The sequence below is a fragment of the Calliphora vicina genome, chromosome 4 (genome assembly GCF_958450345.1).
Source record: "Calliphora vicina chromosome 4, idCalVici1.1, whole genome shotgun sequence".
Lineage (NCBI taxonomy): Eukaryota > Metazoa > Arthropoda > Insecta > Diptera > Calliphoridae > Calliphora > Calliphora vicina.
In genome coordinates this window covers 50,332,302-50,357,060 of record NC_088783.1, presented here as the reverse complement: position 1 = coordinate 50,357,060, position 24,759 = coordinate 50,332,302, and the positions used below count along the sequence as shown (strand labels likewise).

Genomic DNA, 24,759 nt, shown 5'->3' with positions numbered 1-24,759 from the left:
ACCGATCGTAACAAAATTTGGTGGCACGAATTTCGAATATATAAAACTTATTTAGAGCGAAATTTGTGGAGATACATATATAAATTAAACATTTATGACCGATAAAGTCAAATTTCGGGAGGACATTTGTATGGGGGCTAGGTGAAATAATGAACCGATTTCAGCCAGTTTCAATAGGCTTGGTCCTTGGGCCGAAAAAATTATATGTACCAAATTTGATCGAAATATCTTCAAAATTGCGACCTGTACTTTGCGCACAAGGTTTACATGGACAGACGGACGGACGGACATCGTTTAATCGACTCAGAAAGTGATTCTAAGTCGATCGGATCTTTAAGGTGGGTGTTAGACCAATATTTATGGGTGTTATAAACATGTGCACAAACGCATTATACCATCCCCACTATAGTGGTGTAGGGTATAAAAAAACATTGTTTGTAAATATGGCAACATTGAAATTGAAACTTCTAAAAGATCTAGAAATAGAACATATTAGTTTTGTCCGTTAAGATAATTCATGAAGCTACTGGAAGATGGCGCTGTATATAAATAGTGGCAACGGTTGCAGTTAGTTTAGTTGTTTAGACCCCTTTCACACTAGGCAATTTAGTTGCGCAAGTCTCTTGCCCAACAACAAAACAGCATATAAAATTTTCTTCTCTTGCGCAACTAAATTGCCTAGTGTGAAAGGGGTCTTATAGACGATGTTAGAATTAACATCAACTGCATTGCCAGTCGATTTTTGTACACTATTTAAACTGTATAATATAAGTGTGTGTATTAACACACATTGTGACTATTTAAACTGTTGGTTTGTACATTTGAATAAATAAAGAGTTTTTACTAATTTTAAACTACTAAACTGCTTGTATTTGCAATCAAAAGAATACGGGTTATTTAAAGGAAATAAACCACCGTTTTTAAAAGGTAAAAACGTAACAATATGGATGACATTGATTCGGGCGAGATGTGACTTCAACAGGATGATGCTACATGCCATACGGCGACCGCATCTATCGTTTTATTGAAAACAAAATATGGCGATAACTTGATTGCGAGAAGTGAACCTGTCAATAGGCCTCTAAGGTCGTGCAATTTGGCACCTCTCGATTATTTCACGTAAAGTCACTGGTTTATGCTGATAAAATAGCAACAATTGAAGCTTTGGAAGCCAGCAATGCTCGTAAAAGTACTTTAAAATTTAACGTCCGGAATGCGCTTCGTCAAGAACAGCCGCAGTGGCCATATGTCCAATATAAATTTCAAAAGTTAAAGCCATCATTAGAAAATTAAAAACATTTTTATATCCTTCACCTTCGTGTCCATCTGTCTGTTGAAATCAACTTTCCGAAGCCCTCAAATAACTTACATACACGATTCATAATTCTAATTAATTTTAAGTAATTCTTCCGGCTGGTGGCTATTTAAAATCGAGAAAATCGGCCCACAAATGCCTGAGATATAAGGAAAAAGCCAGGACAATCTCGATTTTTTGCCTATATCTGCCTATATAAAACCATAGTAAGTTGGACCTACAATGGGTCAAAATCGGAAAAAATATTTTTAAACCCCAATTTTTTTTTACCAAAAGTTTTTTTTTCGGCAATATTAAAAAAAAATTAAAAAACAAAAAAAAAATTAAATTTTAAAATAAAAATTTTAAATTTCAAAAAAAAAAATTAAATTTAAAAAATTTTTAAAAAAAAATAAAGAAACAATTGCAAAAAATTTCAAAAAATGAAAAAACAACTTTGGAAAAAAAATAAATTTTGTTACCTAAAAGTATTTAAAATTTTTATTTTGAAGTATAATCATTCTGAAATTAATCTCATTACAAAATTTACATAACATTACAGTTGTTATTTGAATAATCGAGGAATAATATATTTTTAATTCGAATGAATAAAAAATCAGTAATAGTTGATTAATCGAAGAGTCGAATATATTTATTTTGAAATTAAAATGAAAAACAAATTTAGTTTATATAAACAAAAATTGGACAAAACTATCTCAATAATTTAGTTTCATTGAAAATTTTATTAGAAACGACATTCATTTTTCAAAAAACTTTAAAATCAATACATTATGAAAATCAAAATAAAAACGAAAACCTTGTCACTACTAAGGACCTAGGAATGATTAAAGTATCTGAAATAAAGTTAGAGTGAGTTTCCAATCTTCTATATGGGGTATTTCACGTCAAGTGAACCAACTTTTAAAATCGATGTCTTCCGATCGGGATGAAATTTGCACCAAGATCGGTCAAGAACTCTCGGAGTTAGAGGGGGTCAAAATTTTACATTTTGGCCAAACATGTGATTTTTCTCATCCATGTAACTTATTACCTATTGTTCTTAGCAAAATGTGTCCCAACTAGTTTAGATAGCTATTTCTTCAATCTTTCGAAAAAAAATATTTAAAAAAAATAAAAAAATTTTAATATTTTTTTTCCGAAATCAAAAACTTTTTTGACTTTTTTTTAAAATGGGCCCTTTTTTTCTTGAAATATCTATTAAATAATCTATTAAAATAAATATTTTGTAACTCAAAACATAAAATTTTTGACTTTTTTCGCAAAATCAAAAACTTTGTTGACTTTTTTTCGAAATGGGCCCTGTTTTTAATTTTTTTTTGCTCAACAGAAAGCTGAGATATTTTTCTTGAAGACATATTTAGTCGCTTAGTGGGATGCAAGTGGGATATCTATCAATATAATTGTTTTGCAACTCAAAATATGCAATTTTTGACTAACTTTTTTTTAAAATGTGCCCTTTTTTACATTTTTTTTTGCTCAAAATAAAACTTGGGTCTATTCCTTTATGACCTATTTGGTTACTTAGTGGAATGCGAGTGTGATATATAGCAAAATAAATGTTTTGTAACTTTTTGATTTTTTAGGGCAAAATCAAACTTTTTTCAAATGAAAGCTTAGGTCCATTCCTTTTAGAGCTTTTTGGTCTCTTAGTGGGATGCGAGTGGTGATAATGTATTATAAAAAAAAACTATTTTAAAACAAAAACAATACTCGTATGTGTGATTATTTTGAGTAATTATTGGTTTAAGTATTTTTCTAGAGTCCGATTTTCTTTCGATTTTCGATTTTTAAAAATAAAATATTTTTTTTAAATTTCGTTTCAAAATCATATTTAGCTAGCCTATGTGGTATAAATTGGTTACGTATACCCTGTGGTCTAATTATTTCCAAAATTCAAGAATACTAACCCTAAGTGAATAACATAAAAATGTAATGAATTAATTATTTTTTTCTTAAATTTATCCTTAAATATTTAATTTCAATAACATTCGCTGAATGTTATAAAACATGAACATGAATGTTATGAAACATATAAAACATTTTAATCCCAGTTAAGTATTTATCCTTACACTTGCACTAAAAATAGAAAGAACAACGAAAAAATAGAAAACAAAAGTTCATTAATGTTAATTGTGTGTGTCACTTGAATGCAAAGCAACAAAAAAAATATAAGAAAAATAAATATAAATATTGCAAATTTCCTTAAGGCTGTTTGGGTATTTAACCTTGTAAATAAAATAAAATATAAAAAAAAGTAGAGTGTAAAAAAATAATAAAATAAACGCAGTTAAAATGAATGCAAATACAGCTCGAACACGGTGGAATGCAAGTTACATGGTTATTTTTCTTTACACCTACAACAGCAACAACAATAACAACAACGTCAGCAGAGAAGGAACAACATCAACAACAACACTTACTAACACTTGCAGCAACACCTTCAGACATCCACTCTGTGTTGTGTTGTGCTGTAGTAGTAGTATTTGTTATTAACACTTGTTTTTTTGTTTTATTATTACTATAAAGAGGGTGGTTTGAAAAGGCCTTGCTAAGTCTGGAATAGATATCGACGCACAGTGATTTAGACAAGTTTTTTTTAAATAACTCGATATATCGGGAACTATCGTAACGAAAAACACCTCAGCCCCAGTGAAAAAATTGTTTTCTATTGTATAAAAGAAAAAATATAGGAATCATACGTAGCACGCTATATCTAAAAAACCAAAAAAAAATCTAGTAAAATTAAAAAAAATAAAAATTTCATAAAATTTTGCTTCAGAATAAGCCTAAAATTGTACTTAATGTAAGTACAATTTAAAATTTTATTCAGATCTTGCAATAAGTTGTGTTTTTCACAATTTTTGTCTTCTAATATTTATGACAGAACAATAAGTACCCAATATGATGATTGTATTATATTGGCTGTATGACTTAAAAATTCTGAATTTTTTAAAAATTTTAGCTTTTATTTTGAAACATTAGTACAATATAAATTTTTTAAATGTATTGGCCATTGTTAGCTATGACCTTTTCCCATCTTTCTGACAACATATGGAATCCGAGACAAAAGAACAGCTCATCTTTTCTCTGTTGGCGTTTTTCGGCCAATGATCACTTCAAACGAATCTGTTGCGTTCGGTACTGGTTCCTTGTGATGGTCTGGTCATACTTCAGCAACTCATAATAGATAAGACCCTTTGTTCCCACCAAATACAGAGAATTACCTTAGTGCCATGGGTATTTGGCTTTGATGTCGATTCGGCTGGTTGGCCGGGCTTCACATACGATCTCTTACGCTTCTGGATATTGTAATGTAATGCATTAATTTTTCATCGCAAATGATGCGGTGCAAAAACTATCTTCTTTTACAGCTTTCAAGCTTCATTTCGGACATGCAAAATCTTTTTTCAAGGTCTCCCGGCTTCAATTCGTATGGTACCCAATTTCCCTGCTTTTAAATGAATCCTGCTGCTAGCAAATGTTTTAAAATTGCTGCCTGAGTAGCTTCCAATGCTTTCGTAAGCATTTACAACAATCTTCATGGAGTAATCCACCAATTCTTGGTCTTCAAACTTTTTTGGCTGGCCTGGGCAAACTTTGTCTTCCATGTCAAAGTCAGCACTTCTGAACCGAACAAACCATCTCTCGCAAGTTAAAACGGGTGGAACACATTCACCATAATCTTTGGTGAGCAATCGTTGTGCTTCAGTGGCACTTCTTTTCAAAGTAAAAAATTAAAGCAAAGCGATTTTATAATATTCAGAGTGCAGCTTTATATTTTATTCAAAACTAGTTGACCAGTGGCATTTACTAATGTTAGTTCTTCAAGTTTCTCCAACCCACCTACACCTGCCTGTTCTTATTTATTTGCAAATAAAGTATATAAATTTGTATTGCATACTTTAGGTAGCTTTTTTATTACAGTTGACTGGAGTTTTTGAATTTTTTTTTCTTTACAAACCTTCTCCTGAAAATTTCGAAATCAGCCAAATCGCTCCAGCCATTCTCACGTGATGCCATTACATACATGGAGCATTTCATTTTTATATATGGGGGATTTCACGTCAAGTAAACCAACTTTTAAAATCGATGTCTTCCGATCGGGATGAAATTTGCACCAAGGTTTGACCTATTGGATAGTAATTCAGACACAATTTTTCTCGGAGTTAGAGGGGGTCAAAATTTGACATTTTGGCCAAAGATGTGATTTTTCTCATACATGTAACTAATTACCTATTGTTCTTAGCAATATGTGTCCCAAATAGTTTACATAGCTATTTCTTCAATCTTTCGAAAAAAAAAATAAAAAATTTTTAATATTTTTTTCTAAAATCAAAAACTTTTTTGATTTTTTTTTTTTTCAAAATGGGGCATTTTTTTCCTTAAAATAAAACTTAGATATTTTCCTTGAGGACCTATTTGGTCGCTTAGTGGGATGCGAGTTCGATTTTGTAACTCAAGACATAATATTTTTGTGTTAAAACATTTATTTTGATATTATCCCACTGGCATCCCTTTAAGAGTCCTAAAAGCTCTTAAAGGAATGGACCTAAGCTTTCATTTGAGCAAAAAAAAAATTTTAAAAAGAGGGCCCATTTTGGAAAAAAAAAGTTCTATTTTGCCAAAAAAAAAAATCAAAAATTGTATATCTTGAGTTACAAAACATTTATTTTGCAATATATCCCACTCGCATCCCACTAAGCGACCAAATAGGTCTTAAAGGAATAGACCCAAGCTTTCTTATGAGCGAAAAAAAAAATTTAAAAAAGTAAACAATTGCATATTTTGAGTTACAAAATATTTATTATGATAAATATCCCACTCGCATCCCACTAAGCGACTAAATAGGTCTTCAAGGAAAATATCTGAGCTTTTTGTTGAGCAAAAAAAAAATTTCGAATAAAAAAGTAAACAAAGTTTTTGATTTCGGAAAAAAATATTAAACATTTTTTTTTCGAAAGATTGAAGAAATATAAAAACATAAAAAATAAAAATAGTTTGTTTTTTTGTTGAAAAAAAAATAAATTTAGTTTATCTTAATTCTAGCGGATAAACTATTTCCTAAGTTCAAACCAACAAAACTTAGCGATTGGCCGTGAGCCTTGAGCACTCAGTTTTTCCTAAAGTTATACTTTTCTGAACCGAAAACAGAAACTAATATAACGGATTTCGAATTCGACAGTTTAAAAAAAAATCCATTTACGAATTAGCAAGAAAAATTGGTACCGCAGTATGCGTTTTGGTACATTTTTTGTCCCTCGGAAAAAAACATATTTCCTTATTAATTCCTTTTTAATGGAGTGGTTTTATAATATTTTTTTAAATATTTTTGTAAAAAAAAGCGAGCTAATCGTGAGATAATCGCTCAAAAACAATGTTTGTGTTTTATATATATAGATTATTATATGTTCTGGATATATAAGAACTACACGTGTCGTTTGACCGATTTTTTAAAAAAACTATGTTTTTTCATTTGTCTACTATAACTCCTTCTATTTATTTCCATTGCTTATATGAAAATGAATTATGTTTATTTTGTGGTTGGATTCCAAAAACGTATGGAAAAGCTTGTGTATAACATTATTTTCTGTGGAAAATCTTCTTCTTTGATGACAACTAATTTTGTAATCAAAGTTCATAATTTAAATTTATTACCTTAAAAGGCAAAAAACAACCAACGACGAATATTGTAACAACCTATGAAGCACAAATTTAATTGTATTTATCCGCAATAATGCTCCAATATATTTTCTATTATTGTGAAAAAAAAATATTGTTCAGTCAGACCTCGTTTGGGAAACAGAAACGGCATTAAATTCTTAGCTCCAGCAATGCGTCATAGCATAGTGTAAGTGTATAAGTAATTCAGTATACAATTGTTGTTGTTTTTGTTCCAACCAACATAAGCCGGTGATGTCCTTAAGATCTTTATTTTTCAACATCTCTTTTATACGATTGTTTTTTTTTTGTTTTATTCATTCTTAACACCACTACACACACATACAGGCATTCATAGAATCCTAAGAGTACAAGTTTGTATGTTTGTTTATTGCTCAAGTATGCACTCAACACCTGCTTCTTCAATACTTAAAGAGAGGGAGAAAAAAATGTTAGTTTTTATGTTGTTTGCTGTTGTTTTTGTTGTAACTTAAGTCTATCATCCACTTTGCATACAACTACAACTACTACAAAAACTGTTACGGTAAAATTACAAGAACACATACGTAAATACTTGTGGCTGGAAAAATTATTTATTTTTCTACATTTTCTTGTGCTCTTTCTAAACAGGATTTTTTTTAAGTCTAGGTAACATTTTCAAACCATTTAAACATATATATTTATATACATATGTAATTACTCATGTTTAAAATGGAATTGTGTTTGCATAAACTTTGTTTGGTTTAATGCAAATGATATTGTTGTCGGTATTATTGTTATTATTTTCTACTCTAGTTGCTTTAGTATGCATTTCCAATTGCTTTTGTTAAATAAAACTTAAACAATTTGATTTTCTACCTAACAAGGCAACTGTAATAGACCTCCTTTACCCCATGCACTGCTTTAAACTATCTAAACATTACTAACAATTTACCACAAGTTATGTGGTCATTTACAAAAGTGCGTGTGTTGTATTCCAATATTGGTGGCAAAAACTGCATTTATCTTGTGTGTTACAGCACAATGTGCAAAGAATTTTCGACTAGTTTTTACTTACTTGTGCTCACTTGTATATTTCACTACGCTCTTTCCCTTTTTGGCATTGGCAATCAACTTGTGAAATGAGTAAGGACTAAAGAAGCGAGAGAACAAGTCAATGAAGAGCAGTAGTGTAATTGTAAAACCACAAAACTGCTAGAAAATGCTGAATGTTAACATGAAGGAGAAGTTATGTTATGAATTGAATGTTAATTTAGCAGACAGAAGTGGTTGCAGGAAAAAGTATATCAATGAAACAGTTACATGCTTATGTATTTTGTAATAAGCTGCCAACGTATGAGTAATAAATAAATACTCATACGTTATACACTTGAGAAAAATAAACTGATTATGATGAATTTATTTGCAATTACACAGTAGTTTAGAAATCTTTTATATTCATTAATCGAATAAGCTTAACATTATCTATATATAAATAGGCAAAGATAATAAAGTTTTGTACCATTTCCTCCTCTGTTTTTCAACCGATTTTCTTTTCCTTTTTTTTTTGTTTAGAAGCTATTGACACAAGATATATTTTATTAAAATTAGAAACCGAAAATAACGGATTCACTTTCATTTCAATGGGAAATTCACAGCCTTAACCAATTATAACCCATTTTTGTATTATATCACTGAGAGAGTGATTTATAATAGAAAATTTTAGGTTAGTGGTTGAGCGAAATAAAAATAATAAAATGCAAGTATCAAGATGAGCTATTTATTTTTTTTCGTTAAGTTCAGTTTATAACCTTTATTTGCAAACTTTAAAAATAAATCGCTAAAATTCATTTGATGACAACTCCTATCTATTAAATTAAAAAAATCTGCAATTTTACAAAATATGTTTTATTAAGAATCATAAATTTAAAAAAAAAAAAAAACAAGTAAAAGAGCCGAATCTTATATACCCTTCACCAAATTATACTTCAAAATACAAATTTTAAGTATTTTTAGGTAAACAAAATTTATTTCTTTTCCAAAGTTGTTTTTTTTATTTTTTGGAAAATTTTTTTTTAACATTTTTAATTTTTTTTTGTTTTTAAAATTTTTTTTGGTGAAAAACAAATTTGGGTTAAATTTTTTTCCGATTTTGACCCATTGTAGGTCTAACTTACTATGGTCTTATATACGTCGTTGCAAAGGTCTTTGAAATATCTATCATTAGATATTCATATTGTCTATATTAATTAGTAATCCAGATATACATACATAGGTCAAAAATCGAGGTTGTCCTGATTTTTTTCCTTATATCTTAGCCATTTGTGGACCGATTCCGGAGATATTGATGTATGAATCGTGTATGTAAGTTATTTGTCTGTCTGTTGAAATTTTCCACAGACAGACGGACATGGCTTAATCGACTCCGCTTTCTATAAGGATCCAGAATATATATACTTTAGAAATTACAAACGGAATGACAAACTTATATATATACCCTTCTGACGAAGGTGAAGGGTATAAAAACACTCAATTCACGCAATAAACCAGTCTATTTTATATTATCCTGTGGATGTGCCTAGTGAAAAACTGTTTTTTTAAATACAGGCTAACTCTTACTTTTTAAAGCGATCATACGCTGTTGTTAATAGTGTTTTTCTTTACCCGCGAAATCGGGTATAATTTTGAAATTTCCCGGGAATTCCTGCCTAGAACAAATTATTAAATTTTATGAATGTAGACTTTGTAGTCTTTGGTTTTAAAATGTAATTGGATATAAATAAAAAAAAAATCCATTAACAATTTAATATAATATAACAATTTATATTCGGCTGTGCCGAATCTTATATACCCTTCAGCAAATTATACTTTAAAATAAAAATTTAAATATTTGTAGGTAAACAAAATTTAAATTTTTTCCAGTTATTTTTTAATTTAAATTTTTTTTTTAATTTTGTGAAAAAAAAAATTTTGTTGAATAAAAAATTCGGGTTAAAAAATATTTTTTCCGATTTTGACTCATTGTAGGTCCAAATTACTATGGTCTTATATACGTCGTTGTAAAGGTCTTTTAAATATCTATCATTAGATATCCATATTGTCTATAAGGACTAGGGTTTTTAATTTCCCGACCTTTTTTATTTATCGGACATTTTTTTCTACATTCACAGGTACCCGGCTATTCTCGAAATATAAAATGATACTGTAAATTAGGAATATTATAGCCAAATTTCATATAAAAACTTAGTGTTATAATTATTAAATATCAGAGCTTCGAATTAATTAATAAAATTTGAGCTTAATTTACTAAAATCTTAATCCGTTATTAAAAAATTTCAGCCTTTCATTCCATAAATCCATTCCTAATATTTAATTTTTTTGATTCATTCCAAACTGAATTAATTTTAAAGTTAATTAATAACAGAATTTATTCAAGCTTTGAATGATTAAATTTTTGTTAAATCAAATCATTTACAAAATTAATTGAAAAAATTGTGTTAAACCTTTTTGTACTAGATTTTAATTGAAGAACAATTTAATCATTTAATACATTTTTTAAGCTACATATTTTGTTATGGATCTGAAGAAGAAATTTAAAGAAATTAGAATGATTCAATAAGAAATAAATTCTATAAATAATGAATTCTCTTTCTAAAAGTTCATACGAAAAACCCCAAATAAATAATAATAATAATATGCGGTCATATGCCAAGATATAAGCAAAAAAACGGTAAAATAAACTTTTCACTGTTTTTGGTGAAAAAAAAACAGAGTTATAACTTGTTTTCTATGTATTTCCGTTAGTTTTCAATACCCGGGATTCCCGAATAAAAATCCCGGTAATCGGTTAGTGCAGAATTGGCAAAATTCCCGGGAAATTTGTACCGGGAATTCCAGGGATAAAAACCTTAATATGGACCGATGTTCTCGATTTTAAATAGCAACCGAGCCAGACAAATTACGGAAAGTTGATTTCAATACACAGACGGACATGGCTATATCGACTCCGCTATCTATAACGATACTTTGTGGGGTCGCAAATTAAAAATGAACTTAAATATCGTCCCCTCAATGAAACAATAGTATATAAGCATATACACCATTATTATTTGCATAATAAGAATCTACATATGTGTACAGATTCTATATGTGGTAAAAATTTGGTGAAATTCTACTTCCACAAAGTGGGTCAAAAAATCAATTGAAATATTACTTTTGTTCTACATATATGTATGTCTACTAACACAATTATTTTAAACTCAATTATTTCGAAATGGCAAACAAATTATACACTATTGTTTTATTAAGGGGACGATATACCCTTGCCACACTCATGGTGAAGGGTATAAAAAGGTAAACTAACTCGATTTCTAATTTTTGTTATATACAGACATGTCACCCATTTGTATCGGATTGGCTGCAATTTCCATTAGATTTTGTTAGACCTTTGTTAGATTTCAATTAATTCTGTTAATTCGCAAAAAATAAATATTTTTTAATTTTGAATTGGCCATTTTTTTCTTATTAAATCAGAAATTGAATTGGCAATGTTTTGCTTATTAAATCAAAAATTACCCCCCGTCTATACCTGATAAATTTGTATCATGATAAACTTCAAAATGGTTATCAAGATAAAAAATTATTAGGTACAGTCTCCATTTATTAGTAGGTATTATTGCTTCGTTATGACAAAATTGTTAGTGCACAACTTTGTCTTGACAACAAACGTCATTAATTGTTATGATAAATATTTGTCAAGTATAGACAGGGGATTAAGTAAAGATGTTAATTAAAACTTGAAGAAAATCCAATAATATTAAACAAAATTCAATTGGTTTTATTAAAAAACTTTTCGTTTTACTTTTTGTGAAAAAGCAAAATAGAATAGAATTTTGTGACAGACCTGAACATTCACGAGTTTTTGGAATAATTTGAATAATGAAGTTGTTATTTGGGTTGAATCTTTTTTGTTGTATGAATCTTCTGCAATTGTTTTCGAGCTTTAAGCATCTTTTAGAGAAAGTCAAATTCAAAAAACATGACATAAAACTAAGGAAAATAATTCCCGTGATTGAACATTTTGCGGAATTCCCGTAAAAAGAACGATAATTATGCCCGTTTTTAAACATAGGCCTTGAGACTAATCTGTTAATTGGTCCACATAGACTGGTCAAAAAACTAAAAAATAATAAAAATCAGCAAAATGTTGGCATCAAAATTTAGCACTTTTTAACGGACAAACTTTAAAATGTTATTTTAATTTTCGAAAAAAGCTTATATTAATTTAGCTTTTTTGTCAAGTCAATAGCATGTTAAAATATCCTTATAAATTATTTCATCTTATATTTATATTTTTCGAACAAAATCTCTTGTAAGATAACTTAACAGCATTTTGCCATAATCATCCCTTGCTTGTTTTAATAAACTAAACAAGTCTACACAAAGAAAATCTACACTAGATGGCATCAAAATTATTATGTTTTTAAAAACACTAAATTTAGAACAAAATTTTTACTTAACTTTAAGAATTTATGGATTAAATTACTATAATAGATAAAATATAATCTATAACCAATAACCAATAACAACACACAAAATCTTTTATTTGAACTTTTAAAAACTTTATTTTCTACTAAAAAATTAACATAAGGGAAAAAATGCACGTCTGGAACAATAAAATTTGTTAATAAAAAAAAACTACCGAACACTTTTAAAATGCATGTACGTACATAAATAGGAAACAACTAAAATATACATTTGAGTTTAATATTCAAACTTAAAATCTATTGTAAAGCAGCTACTGCTTTTTGTGCGGCATCATCCAAGTCTGAAGCAGTTTGTATGGGCAAACCGGAATTTTTCAAAATCTTGCGAGCTGCATCCACATTTGTACCTTCAAGGCGTACCACAAGTGGTACATTAAGACTAAGTTTTTTCGAGGCAGCTACAATACCATTAGCAATTGTAGCACAATTGACAATACCACCAAATACATTTACCAAAATACCCTTCACTTTGGGATCGGAGGTTAAGATTTCAAAGGCCTTGAGAACTTGATCCTCCTTAACACCACCACCAACATCTAAGAAATTGGCTGGATCACCACCATTCAATTTGATAATGTCCATGGTGGCCATGGCTAAACCAGCACCATTGACCAAACAGCCAATATTACCATCCATAGCCACGTAATTAAGATTGTACTTCTCGGCTTCCACTTCACGGGGATCAGCTTCCTCTTCGCTTATATCCATGGCAAAGATATCCTTTTGTCTGTACTGGGCATTATCGTCAAAATTAAGTTTAGCATCTACTGAGATAACTTCACCCTTGTCAGTCTCAGCCAAAGGATTAATTTCGATTTGTACTGCATCTACGGCCTTGAATAAATTGAAGAGATTTTGTATTTCCTGAGCGCAAGTCTCAATAGTTTCACCTTTGAATTCCAAAAATTTGGCAACTTCTACCAAAGTTTCATGGGGAATGGGTTTGTCAATGTTTAAGGGAATGGTTTTAATTTTTTCGGGAGTTTCTTCTGCTACCGCTTCGATATCAACACCGCCAGCTGGTGATGCAATCAATACTGGTCCATTGTGTTCACGATCTAATAAAATGCAAAGATATGTCTCACGCACGATGTTGACACTGCGAGCAACCATGACTTTCCTGACCATAATGCCAGATTTGGGAGTTTGTTTGGTAATCAAACGATTGCCAATCATTTTTTTGCTGAGTGGTAAAACTTCATCTTTTCTGAAAGTTGTAGAAAACATTTTTTGTTTTTGAATTTATAAACTAATTAAAGATATAATAACATTGCATCAAAGCTATTACTTTGTTGGCGCAATTCACGCCGTTCTATAATCATTGCCAAATATTACTTTGGCATTCTTAAGAAACCTAAAAAGTGTTTCCATATGGAGAAGAAGCTCTATGAAACTAATTTGTTTCAAAATTAAATGAACTAACTGTATTTGCCAAAAACTATTTACACACATGTGTATCAGGGTATCTTTAGAAAATTTTCCATTAGATAAATCGGCTTTGAATTTATTTATATAAAAAAAATTTGCCTAGTCATGTTATATTTCAAATCAATTGATTATAAATCTGATCTACTTTGTATTCTAAACATTTGCTGTTTAATTTTACTTACTTTGTGGTTATGTGCACACCACCCTTGAAGCCACTATCAAAAACTCCCTTACCACGACCGCCAGCCAATATTTGAGCCTTAACAACATATTCGGGACATTCTAAAAGCAACAAAAATACATTCCTTTTATAAACAAATGTTTCATAACACTACCACATTAGATAATCCAACACTTACCAAAGTTCTTTAAGACCTCAACATCTTTGTTAGAGTTATCCAACACCTTGAATTTTTGTATGGCCACATTGTATTTTTGCAACAAGTCTTTGCTTTGGAATTCCAACAAATTAAGGTGACGTATTTGTTGTACTGTAAACTTGAATAGAATAAACAATTATTAAAACAAATTTGCATAATTTTAATTAAAAAAACTAACCTTTTTATTTAAAGTCTGGCGAAGTGTGTTTGCTGCGATGTTCATCATTTTGTTGTTCTTTTAAAAATGGAAGACTGTGTTTTAATCTGTTATTGGCGTTTTTGTTGTTGTCGTCGATAATTTGTTTATATTTGTGTAAATAGCAGTGATAATGTTTAATTTAAAAAATTAACAAAAAAGAACTTTGAACTCCTGGCAAAAAAAAAAGAAAAACACACAACCCGGAGAGACTGAATCTGAATTTCTTATCAGAACTGGTTTGCCGTATTTTTCCGGTCCTCATTCCCAGTTAATGTTTACATATCCCCAAAAAATCCTCAACAAGATATTACTAAAGTCCATGGGGATTTATATCGGAGCTATGACCAATTATATACCGATTCATATTAAATTTGATTTTGGGATTTATAAAAGTTATTTGGGTTAATATTAAACATATGAAATGTTGGTGTGAAAGATATTTATTTATTTTTTTGGGTAGCTTATAATATTTACCACAAAAATCCTTTATTTGGGGGATAAAACCTTAGAATGGTAACACTGTATCAGAATTGGAATTCTTCTTCTTCTCCGAATAATTAAAAGCAGCCGGTTTGAATCACAGAGATGTTTAAAATATAAATAGTATGGCAATATTACTAGACAGAGCACTGTGGTTCCAATCCCAAATCTAACTGAAGAAAATTAAAAATTGTATGTCTTCAGAATAAAGTGAAATGTTGCTTTTTATAATAGTGAACAACTTGCTCTCATACATTGTAAAACAGTTTTGCAATTGGTCATTTAAATTCAGGAAAATCGACCCACAAATCGCAAAAAACCACGACTACCTCTATTTTTTACCTATTATTGATCTATATATGAAGTGCCGCAATACAAAAGGTTCTTTTTTTAAAACTTAAACATTTTGAGAAATTGATTTTTTCTAGAAGATTTCAACCCAAATATTATAAAAAATACCAAAAAATCAATTTGTAAAAAAAATCGAAAAAATTTCTTTTGTTCTGAGGTCATTAACATAAACAATATGGATATATAATGATAAAAAATAACCAGAGATTGAGAAAATGGGGCATAGGGTTATATGATATCATTAAATAAAACTATATATATAAAAATAGAAACAATCTGATCAATAATTGAAAATCTGGAATTGGGTCGAAATGTAAAATAACTTTTTAAATCTTTATCAAACGATATCAAATATGTTCCGATCCGAAAACGAACATCAAAGCTATGATAAAATTCAGAGGTCCATAACTGGGAAAATATATTTTTTTTTTCAAAAACACCTTCCTACACCCTATATCATTTAATTTAATTTTATTGTAGAGCAGAGCAACTTATACACGATACAAAAAAATATTGTATGTGCATTCATATAATAAATTATATAGGCAGTGTCGATCTTCTGTATTCTTTTCTCAGTATAATCAATGTTTAAATATATTTTTTTCATACCAAAAAAAGTATTTAAACATTGATTAAGCTTAACTGTGTTCAAAATTTTGATAAGTTACCCGGCATTAATAAATTTTCCTTTATTACTTTTTTATATCGTTGAATAAAATCTGTTTAAAAAATATTTGTGGTAAGTTTTGAACTCTGGGTAGCTATTGGTATCGCCAGGAACGAACCGGGTCTTTTTCGAATTTTTCAGGTAAATATCACTTATGAACAAAGGTTGCTTCGAAGAGCAATAATTTTTTTTTGATAAAAAAAAATAATCAGTATATAATGGTTAAACTAAATTTTGTTCCCTGCTTTTGAATTAAACAATCTGGCATCACTTCAATATGCCCACTTGACAGTTCGTTGTCAATAGTTTTTTTTTTATTGACAGCCGAAAGTGAAAGTAAACAGCTGGTATATTCATTCAATTTTAGAACATAAATTATGTTTATTTTTAGTCATTAATAGAATTTAATTTACTAAACCGCAAACAAAAAATTCCTACAAATAACAAAGTCCACCACAGTATGAATGAAACCAATGAGACAACAATGGAAGCGAAATATATCTTCGACGATGTACCTCAAGTATCGAAACTAATAACAGTGAGTTGTTGCCTGGCCATGTCGGTTCTGTATGTGTCCAGCTTGTATATATGGAATAATAAACACAATCGCGATCATCCGGCCACCGTTAAAAGACGTTTTCTAAGTGTTACCATTGTCATGTTTATATCGCCAATATTTGTTTACAAGTTTTCCTCCAGTGAATTGCTGGAGAAAGTGGCATTTAATGATTTGTTGGGTCTTAGATGGCCGGGTTTAATTGTGGGCATAGTGGTACCGTATTTATTGACAATGCTGTTATTTTTGGGGCCTTTGTGCGTGGAATTGCAAAATGATACACTAAAAGTTTTTATGGGTAAGTGAAAAAAGCCGGTTGTTTTAATGAATAAAACAAAAACTATTATTTGTAGATATGGACTTTTGGAAAAGTAATTTTAAAAATATCCTGTGGATTCGTAATCATGTTATGGCTCCATTAAGCGAGGAATTTGTTTTTCGTGCCTGTATGATGCCTTTGATACTGCAAAGTTTTACTCCGCTGACAGCTGTGTTCATAACGCCCTTGTTTTTTGGTGTGGCTCATATACATCACATTGTTGAGCGACTAAGTATGGGCATGGAATTTTCCACAGCATTAATAATGTCTTGTAAGTATATATATTTGCAATCATTTGTTTTTAATATCTATAATTCTCCTCCCCCTCTATTTTAGTATCCCAATTAACCTATACTACTTTATTTGGTTTTTATTCGGCTTACTTATTTGCCCGTACGGGACATTTCGTGGCTCCCTTTTTGGTTCATGCCTTTTGCAACCACATGGGTCTACCCGATTTACAAGATCTATGGCAGCAGCATTTATGGAAACGCATATTACTGATCATTTGCTATTTTGTAGGTTTTATAGCCTGGATTATAGTTTTGCCTTTGGCCACTGAACCCGAACTGTATAAAAACAATATATTTTGGCCTTGAGAGCATTTACTAAAGACTTGAAATATCTTGTATTAAAAGGTAAATTAAAAGTCTTCCTAATTTAATTGTAAGTTAAAAAAAAAACTTCAGTCCACTGTCACTCTACACAAACCTTAATATTTTGTAAACACTTTTTTTTAGTTAAATCATTATTTTATTACAAAAACAACAAAAGAAAACGAAAATATTTGCTTGTGTGTGTGTATACTCATTTATATATAAAAAAAATACGAAATATGTTTTTATAAATTAAATTGTTTATAAAACTTTATTCACCTTTTAAAGTTTGCTCCAACTCATTGTTGGCTTTAAGTTCTTTAATTATATCCAAACCACCAACAAGTTCACCCTTAACATAGACCTGAGGATATGTGGGCCAGTCGGAAAAGGTTTTTAAACCTTGACGCACCTCTTCGTCAGATAAAATATCGAATGTTTCGTAAGGAAGTCTAAAAATGGATAAAGTAATACAATTAATTTTTGTTGTTCAATAAAGTACTTAAAAATTTAACTTGCCCCAATTCATTGACTATGGCTATTAATTGTTTGGAGAAACCACATCTTGGTGCTTGACGATCACCTTTCATGAATATCATTAAGGGCGATTTGTTAATGAGTGCCTTTAAACGTTCCTCCAAGGGTTGTTCACTAACTGCAGCAGCTCCCAACTTTTTACATTTAGCGGTTAGATTGGCAATGTCTACGCCATCTACACGATCGATAGCTGTACCTTTGGCAAAGATTATGACTGTGGGAACAGCATCAATCTGAAATTTTAAAAAAATTTATTTATTTTACACAATTTTTAGTACAATAATTATTAATCTTAATTCTTAAAAAAATATAAATTTTTTTAAAAAGATTCGGCACAGCCGAATATAGATAGCTCTCTTACCCCCATTAATACGAAGCCTGGTTAGGCTTTAACTAACTGCCGGTTAAAATTACTTTTGTATGGAAACTGTCAGTTTAACTATTAGTTAACACATAACCAGACTTCGTGTTACTGGGGCTTATTTGTTTTGCATGGGATTGAGGTTTACTTTGGTACTTTTGGTTATGACAATCATCACCTTTCGCTGATGTTTAATATAGGTGTTATTTATACACCTTACAACGTCGTAAAGGTAAAATTTTTGCCTGGTGCATTTTATTAACATTATGAACCAAAATTTACATATTGAATTAATGTGACAGTATTTCAGAAAATTTTTATAGAAAAACTGATTTTAGCGAAGTCGGTATTAGATACACCCCAGAGTTTAAATTCCTAAGCAATACAGTAAATATGAGTATTAACATAAACAAATTATGATAATATAAACTGTTACTGGGATCTTGATTTGTAGCTTGAAAGGATTAATATAAACTTATAAATACTGAAAATATCCTATAACAAATAAATTAGAACTGTGTACCCTGTTTATTGTAATCCTTTTAGCTGGGAATATCGAGAATTGTTACCAGTTCCGTCTATTACACATTGTTCAAATTAATTGCATACTAGAAATACTGTATGAACCAGTCGAAGTTTCTTGAAATTTTGAATAGCAAAACAAACTATCTGCTAAAATTGTTTTTGCAAATTCCTATAATAGGGTTACTTAATAATTTGGCATGGTTGCTAGCTACATATACACAAACCTGATGTTTCATGGCAATTTCGGGAAAATCCTCAGCAGTTATTTTAACGAATGCCAATTTATCAGCTAACAATTTTGTTAAATCTTCCAAAACATCTTGAACCTGTTTGCATTGTTCAGCCCAGTCGGCAGAAAATAAGACAACAGAGGTTTTATCGGCACTAGATAAAAACAAATGATAAATTTATCTAATATTTGAAACAAATAAAACTCAAACCTACCTGATAATTTGTTTGTATTCTTCTTCAGTTTTAATAGCGACGACAGGCATTTTGTACAAATTTTTTTGTTAATAATAAAAAGCCAATTATTTGTTAAAAATTAAAATTTTTTGCAATTCTTCCTGCTGATTTTTTCTGCTTAAATCAAATGTCAAAATTATTTAGAGGTTATACTGTACAATGTTGCCAGATGTAAACTACTCTATGACGTCTTATTAGAACTGTTAGTGTGGGTATTTGACATACAGAGGGAGCTGGTGTTACAAAAAGAAAATATTCTTCCACATGAACATTGGATTTTTTTGTTCATCTTCAAGAAAGCATTTTATCATTTAGAATAATGAAGTTTTATTAAGAAAATCGTGTTATTTTTTAAGTAAATTTTATATATTGTGTAACAGTCATGTCCAAGCCTTCTATTTTGATAATAGAACCATTTTATGGTGGCAGCCATAAGCAATTAATTGATACTCTAATAGAATGTAAGTTCAGGATTTATCAAACATATTGCATTCAGCGTGCCAAGAATTATTGTAAAACTCCTTTTATTTTTGGTGTTTCTAGGTTTAAATGTATGTGACTATGAAATATTTAGTTTGCCCGCCAAGAAATGGCACTGGCGGGCTCGCACCGGTGCTTTGTATTTCTCCCAAATGATACCGCAAAATCATCAGTACAAAGTTTTGTTTACCAGTTCGGTATTGAACTTGGCCGAACTTTTAGGTTGCCGGCCGGATTTAAATGTATGCAAGAAGATTGTATACTTTCATGAAAATCAATTGGTCTACCCCGTTAGAGAGGTAAAAGAAAGAGATTGTCAATATGGTCTGAATCAAATACTCACTTGGTAAGTTTTTTTTTTATTTCTTCCTGAACTCCATATCTATAAATGAATTGTTAATTTTTCTCCTTAGCCTGGCAGCTGATCATGTCATTTTTAATTCCAACTTCAATCGTACTTCCTTTTTGGAAAATATTACTCCCTTCCTTAATATACAGCCAGATTTAAAACTAAAGCATTTAGGCGAAAAACTTGAAGTGAAATGTGAAGTTTTATATTTTCCCATCAAATTCCATGCCTTCCCCAATAAGCGCCTTATGTTGGGTGGCGATGTGCCCATGACTTCACTGACCACTGGCAATGCCAACGATTGTTTACATTTAATATGGCCTCATCGCTGGGAACATGATAAAAATCCTAAACTTTTGGTGGAGGTGCTGTTGGAGTTGAATAAACGCCAAGTGGATTTTAAAGTGACCATCTGTGGTGAAACCTATCAGACTTCACCAGAGGCCTTTGAGGGTTTGCAGGATAAGTTGGGTGCAAAGTTGGTGAATTTTGGTTTTTTGTCGCGTGAAATGTATGTTAAAGCACTGCTGGACGGTGATGTGGTTATATCCACGGCTGGGCATGAATTCTATGGTGTGGCCATGTAAGTTTTGTATTATATTTGATTTTCTAAATTTAAGCAAGTAAGAGAGCTATATTCGACTGCCGAATCTCAAATAACCATCAGCTAATTTTTGTTAAAACAAAATTTTGGTTGGGTTTATATACGTCTTTGGAAAGGTCTATCATTAGATATCCATATTGTCTATGTTAAGGGTCTAAACATTTTTTAAAATTAAGAGCCATTTAATTAATACGCTTATTTTTTTTTTTTATTTAATTACAGGTTAGAAGCAACATATTGCGGTTGCATGCCCATTGCACCCAATAAACTCGTCTATCCCGAATTGTATCCCAAAGAAAATCTCTACAATACTTCCAATCAATTGATTAAAATGCTATACAATTGGTGTCGCAATCCGGTGCTGTTTCGTAAACAGCGTGAGAAATTTTTCGAATATTTTACATTCGATCGTTATTCAGCACAGCATTTAGTACCAAAATATTTGGAAAAATTAAGAATTTAAAAAAGCTGCACACAACCAACTAAGGACAAGAAAAAGGTAAAACAAGCCTGAAATTTATCAAAAATGCCATAGTGCAATATAATTCGAATTTAGCACGTAAGTCTGAAATTGAATTACTTTAAAACAAAGTAGACAAAATTTCTTAACAACAATACAAATACATAAATATATTTTGGTATGGAAAAGTTAAATGAAAAGCTAATACAACAACAAACAAATTTTCATATAACTTAACAACAACAAAAACTTGACCAATTTTAAATGTTTGCTTCCCTATCTAATAGAACTGGGAAATTAGCTGGTTATAATTTAAGTTCAGCTTAAGATCAAAACTAATTTTAATAACATTTTTTACATGTTTTTTATATGTATTTAAATTTGGTTAAGATTGTTTGTTTTTGACTGTTTTTAAAAAGATTTTATACTGATAATTTTTTATTATTATTAATCCAACATAGCTAGTAGTTATTTGATTATTTTATTTTGCTAAATAAGTTTTTCCCCTTTTAATTTTTATTATTTAGATATTAAATTACTGTTAAGCATATAAACAAAAACAAAAATACTTGATAAAAACTTACAAAAAAACAAGAAAACAAAATTCTGGCTGTTTAAAAATGATCTTCTTTAAATTTGGGTGGTGCGCTGTAGGGCTCTTTAACATGAGCCCGGTATTCCTCATCATCGTCATGACACTCACGATAACATTGCGCACAGAATAGTTCACCATCACAGCCTTTACAACGAAACACCGCATCTTCATTGCATATATTACACCAGGGCAATTCTTCGGTCTCCACACCTGTTGGCGGTTGGGGTACACTAGCTGCTAGTTCGGTTTCCAAATTGTTGGGAGCTTCAGGTAAGCGAGCTTCAGCTAAATACTGCAATTAAATTTTGTAATCAATAAATGTTGGATATTCGAGATATAGGCAAAAATATTTGCTAATTTAAAGCAAAGCCAGCCTACTTCAACTAGTCCTCGATTATAAAATATTTTTGTTTGTATTCAAAACTATAGACTTTATAAGAGGTACGAATTTAAATACGTTATAATCAGCCCAATTATGAATAATATTCCCCGGGAGTTTTTTTCCTTTTCCCATTTTTCCTATTCAAGTTCAATGTTAAAAATAAGATAAGGAAAAACTCCCGGGGAATCTTTATTCATAATTGGGCTGAATATGATCGATATCAACTTCACTACAACTGAAAACCGTTTTGTAAAACAGGGTTTCGATAATATCCCGTTCATTTAAATTTCTTTCAAATCAAATTTGGCATAATTTTTAATTTTGTATATACCCAAGGTACTCCGATTTATACTATGGGGTCTTGAGACTTGCACCCTTGTTGTTTAAAGTTACCATGAATTTTTGCACTTTAAATTTTGTCTTTAACTCAGAGAATTTTCCCATTTCCAATTAAAAACATTTCTGATTAATAGAGAATATTTTGGGAACATTTCTTTCCGCATTCTTCCCTCTAAACTCTATCGTACATTCAACAGACGGACGGATATAGCTAGATCATCTTAGAATTTTATAAGGACCAGTAATTTAAAGGGTTTTTCAATAGGAACTTCCGAAGTTTGATAGCGAGCATGAACCTTATTACTGTATTTTAGGCTTGTTCTGTTCGGCCAACGTTCTGCGTGCTTCTCCCATTTTACTGTGAGGCACATTTCTGGATGAATAACATCTAAGGTCGTCCAATGTATCCTGAAAAAGTCATTGGTGTGTATTTTTGGATTGGCCATCACCGTCATTAGCGACCGCTATAGTCGATGATTACCAACTTATTTTGGCTAGGCTTGGATGATATGGACAACTGCGTCCTATGGTTTCAACAGGACGGCGCTACGTTTCATATAGCTCATGCCACATTGGACATTCTGCATGAGCGATTTGAGGGCTGGTTATCTCATGTGTAGTTGATATGAACTGTTCACTAATATCGTGCGATATGTCCCCTTTAGACTTTCTTCTGGGTTTTATTTATTCGCAGGACTATGGTAATAAGTCAGAAACCACAGCGGCCCTCATAGCCCAAATGACATCGGTCAAATTTAGCCTGATTTATGCGCGGCGGACATTTGCATTATCGATATGCCTTTCAAACCAATAAAAATGTTGAAAATATCTCTCACACACTTTTTTTATTTAAATTTAATGATAGGAAGCGCTTAATGAATGTCCCTTTAGATAGTTTTGTGGTCCTACGACCAATGATGAGTATAACATTTTGCTAAATCTGCTCTGAAAAATTTTAAAAATGTCTTTATAAAGATTTTTTACTTTACCTTTTCCATAATTCCCTTTAGCATAGTCTCATCATCCATCTCATTGTCACTGGGCGTATTAGTATCCGGTGAAGTTGCACCTACTGCAAAATTTCCACTTGTAGATGATGCCACAGGATCATCCCTCAAAGCTTTTAATCTTCTTTCAATATCCGATAGAGTATCTTGCCGTTCCGTCTCTAAACGTTGATCCAATTGTGTCTCTCCCATAAACTGAGCCAACAAATCATTCATTTTCTCCTGATCAGTACGTTGATCCATATTCAAGAGTAAATCCTTTTTAGAATAATCCTTATGAGGCATACCATTCAGTTTACAAAGACGCGAACGTATCTCATCATCACTAGGAAATGTGGTGGGATCATGAGCTTTCAAATTCCTCAAACGTTGTAATATTGCACTGTCAAGATTTTCGGTGATGTCGGAATTTTCACCGCTGGAATGTGTTGAAGTGGTCATTTTGGCTGGGGATATAGGTTCCAATACCTCACCCATCAAAGCAGCCGAAGGTTCCACCTCCAGCAGGGCATTAATGTCTTTTTGCACAATTTGTTCATTGACCGCTCCCTTGTTTGCTTTGGTCACTATGGTGCCGGGCAGGGTCTCCACATCGATAACCTTTTCGACCTCTTGTATTTTGGACAATCTATCGTAGCATATCAAACATACATTCATTACCTTGTTATTATGTCTGGGCACAGCCACTGGACGTTTAAGGCACTTGGCGCAGTAGGAATAGCCACAGCTAGGACAGCCATACTAACAATTTAATACATTCATTAACAGTTAATCAATTATTTACTTTGTTTAAATGAGTCATTTTTATTGCGTTATCACTTACCTCTTTGCAAAATAAACCATATTTTTTACTGCAACCGAAGCAGGACATTGTTGTTTTTAAGAATTATTTGTTCATTTAATAATTTGTTGCAATTTGTTTATGATTTTATGAAGTTTTATCTCGACTTTGTTTTTTATGGTAGAATGAAATGAATTTTCTTGAACCCAACAAAAAAAAAGTCTTTTGTTTGGGTCAGCTGATTGAACAGCTGGTGGTGGTTGGTCTTTGTAGAGTTGTGTTGAATAGGGTTTCGATATACTCAGAGTTTAGAGGTCTATGACCGTTATTTTAAATTTGTAACGGAAAATCTATTTATCGATTGTTTCTACTTTCCGCAGCACCTACACGTATCATCTTC

At 30.8% G+C, this 24,759-nt stretch overlaps 5 protein-coding genes across 5 annotated transcripts; 2 read left to right on the top strand and 3 right to left on the bottom strand.

Moving 5' to 3' along the window:
• Positions 1 to 12,551: 12,551 nt before the first annotated feature.
• On the bottom strand, positions 12,552 to 14,697 carry ScsbetaG (Succinyl-coenzyme A synthetase beta subunit, GDP-forming). The gene is made up of 4 exons (XM_065507769.1): positions 14,485 to 14,697; positions 14,286 to 14,424; positions 14,109 to 14,208; positions 12,552 to 13,705 (listed from the first exon to the last, which is right to left on the bottom strand). Exons 1-4 carry the CDS (start codon positions 14,530 to 14,532, stop codon positions 12,736 to 12,738), a joined length of 1,257 nt encoding a protein of 418 aa, XP_065363841.1. The 5' UTR covers positions 14,533 to 14,697; the 3' UTR covers positions 12,552 to 12,735.
• Positions 14,698 to 16,329: 1,632 nt separating this feature from the next.
• Sras (Ras converting CAAX endopeptidase Sras) lies at positions 16,330 to 17,662 on the top strand. The gene is made up of 3 exons (XM_065507773.1): positions 16,330 to 16,857; positions 16,913 to 17,149; positions 17,215 to 17,662. The coding sequence occupies exons 1-3, from the start codon at positions 16,464 to 16,466 to the stop codon at positions 17,475 to 17,477; spliced, it is 894 nt and encodes a 297-aa protein (XP_065363845.1). The 5' UTR covers positions 16,330 to 16,463; the 3' UTR covers positions 17,478 to 17,662.
• Positions 17,663 to 17,664: 2 nt separating this feature from the next.
• Positions 17,665 to 19,502, bottom strand: Grx3 (Glutaredoxin 3). The gene is made up of 4 exons (XM_065507774.1): positions 19,342 to 19,502; positions 19,122 to 19,281; positions 17,994 to 18,244; positions 17,665 to 17,926 (listed from the first exon to the last, which is right to left on the bottom strand). The coding sequence occupies exons 1-4, from the start codon at positions 19,389 to 19,391 to the stop codon at positions 17,746 to 17,748; spliced, it is 642 nt and encodes a 213-aa protein (XP_065363846.1). The 5' UTR covers positions 19,392 to 19,502; the 3' UTR covers positions 17,665 to 17,745.
• Positions 19,503 to 19,603: 101 nt separating this feature from the next.
• On the top strand, positions 19,604 to 21,859 carry LOC135957100 (tRNA-queuosine alpha-mannosyltransferase). The gene is made up of 4 exons (XM_065507770.1): positions 19,604 to 19,823; positions 19,906 to 20,188; positions 20,256 to 20,774; positions 21,018 to 21,859. Exons 1-4 carry the CDS (start codon positions 19,745 to 19,747, stop codon positions 21,256 to 21,258), a joined length of 1,122 nt encoding a protein of 373 aa, XP_065363842.1. The 5' UTR covers positions 19,604 to 19,744; the 3' UTR covers positions 21,259 to 21,859.
• On the bottom strand, positions 21,718 to 24,556 carry LOC135957101 (abscission/NoCut checkpoint regulator). Its single transcript, XM_065507771.1, has 3 exons — positions 24,402 to 24,556; positions 23,561 to 24,319; positions 21,718 to 22,142 (listed from the first exon to the last, which is right to left on the bottom strand). The coding sequence occupies exons 1-3, from the start codon at positions 24,447 to 24,449 to the stop codon at positions 21,870 to 21,872; spliced, it is 1,080 nt and encodes a 359-aa protein (XP_065363843.1). The 5' UTR covers positions 24,450 to 24,556; the 3' UTR covers positions 21,718 to 21,869.
• Between the last annotated feature and the right edge of the window lie 203 nt (positions 24,557 to 24,759).

Excerpts from the sequence above, each read along its gene's own strand:
- ScsbetaG (XM_065507769.1), bottom strand. The coding sequence starts at position 14,532 with ATGATGAACATCGCAGCAAACACACTTCGCCAGACTTTAAATAAAAAG. Across the intron at positions 14,425-14,484 it reads GCCAGACTTTAAATAAAAAG|TTTACAGTACAACAAATACG; the intron begins GTTAGTTTTTTT and ends ATTCTATTCAAG. Across the intron at positions 13,706-14,108 it reads GGTGTGCACATAACCACAAA|AAAAGATGAAGTTTTACCAC; the intron begins GTAAGTAAAATT and ends TACAACTTTCAG.
- Sras (XM_065507773.1), top strand. The coding sequence starts at position 16,464 with ATGAATGAAACCAATGAGACAACAATGGAAGCGAAATATATCTTCGAC. Across the intron at positions 16,858-16,912 it reads TACACTAAAAGTTTTTATGG|ATATGGACTTTTGGAAAAGT; the intron begins GTAAGTGAAAAA and ends TATTATTTGTAG. Across the intron at positions 17,150-17,214 it reads CACAGCATTAATAATGTCTT|TATCCCAATTAACCTATACT; the intron begins GTAAGTATATAT and ends CCTCTATTTTAG.
- Grx3 (XM_065507774.1), bottom strand. The coding sequence starts at position 19,391 with ATGCCTGTCGTCGCTATTAAAACTGAAGAAGAATACAAACAAATTATC. Across the intron at positions 18,245-19,121 it reads AAATTGCCATGAAACATCAG|ATTGATGCTGTTCCCACAGT; the intron begins GTTTGTGTATAT and ends TTAAAATTTCAG. Across the intron at positions 17,927-17,993 it reads GCCATAGTCAATGAATTGGG|ACTTCCTTACGAAACATTCG; the intron begins GCAAGTTAAATT and ends ATCCATTTTTAG.
- LOC135957100 (XM_065507770.1), top strand. The coding sequence starts at position 19,745 with ATGTCCAAGCCTTCTATTTTGATAATAGAACCATTTTATGGTGGCAGC. Across the intron at positions 19,824-19,905 it reads AATTGATACTCTAATAGAAT|GTTTAAATGTATGTGACTAT; the intron begins GTAAGTTCAGGA and ends TGGTGTTTCTAG. Across the intron at positions 20,775-21,017 it reads GAATTCTATGGTGTGGCCAT|GTTAGAAGCAACATATTGCG; the intron begins GTAAGTTTTGTA and ends ATTTAATTACAG.
- LOC135957101 (XM_065507771.1), bottom strand. The coding sequence starts at position 24,449 with ATGTCCTGCTTCGGTTGCAGTAAAAAATATGGTTTATTTTGCAAAGAG. Across the intron at positions 24,320-24,401 it reads ATGGTTTATTTTGCAAAGAG|TATGGCTGTCCTAGCTGTGG; the intron begins GTAAGTGATAAC and ends TTAAATTGTTAG. Across the intron at positions 22,143-23,560 it reads TAAAGGGAATTATGGAAAAG|TATTTAGCTGAAGCTCGCTT; the intron begins GTAAAGTAAAAA and ends ATTTAATTGCAG.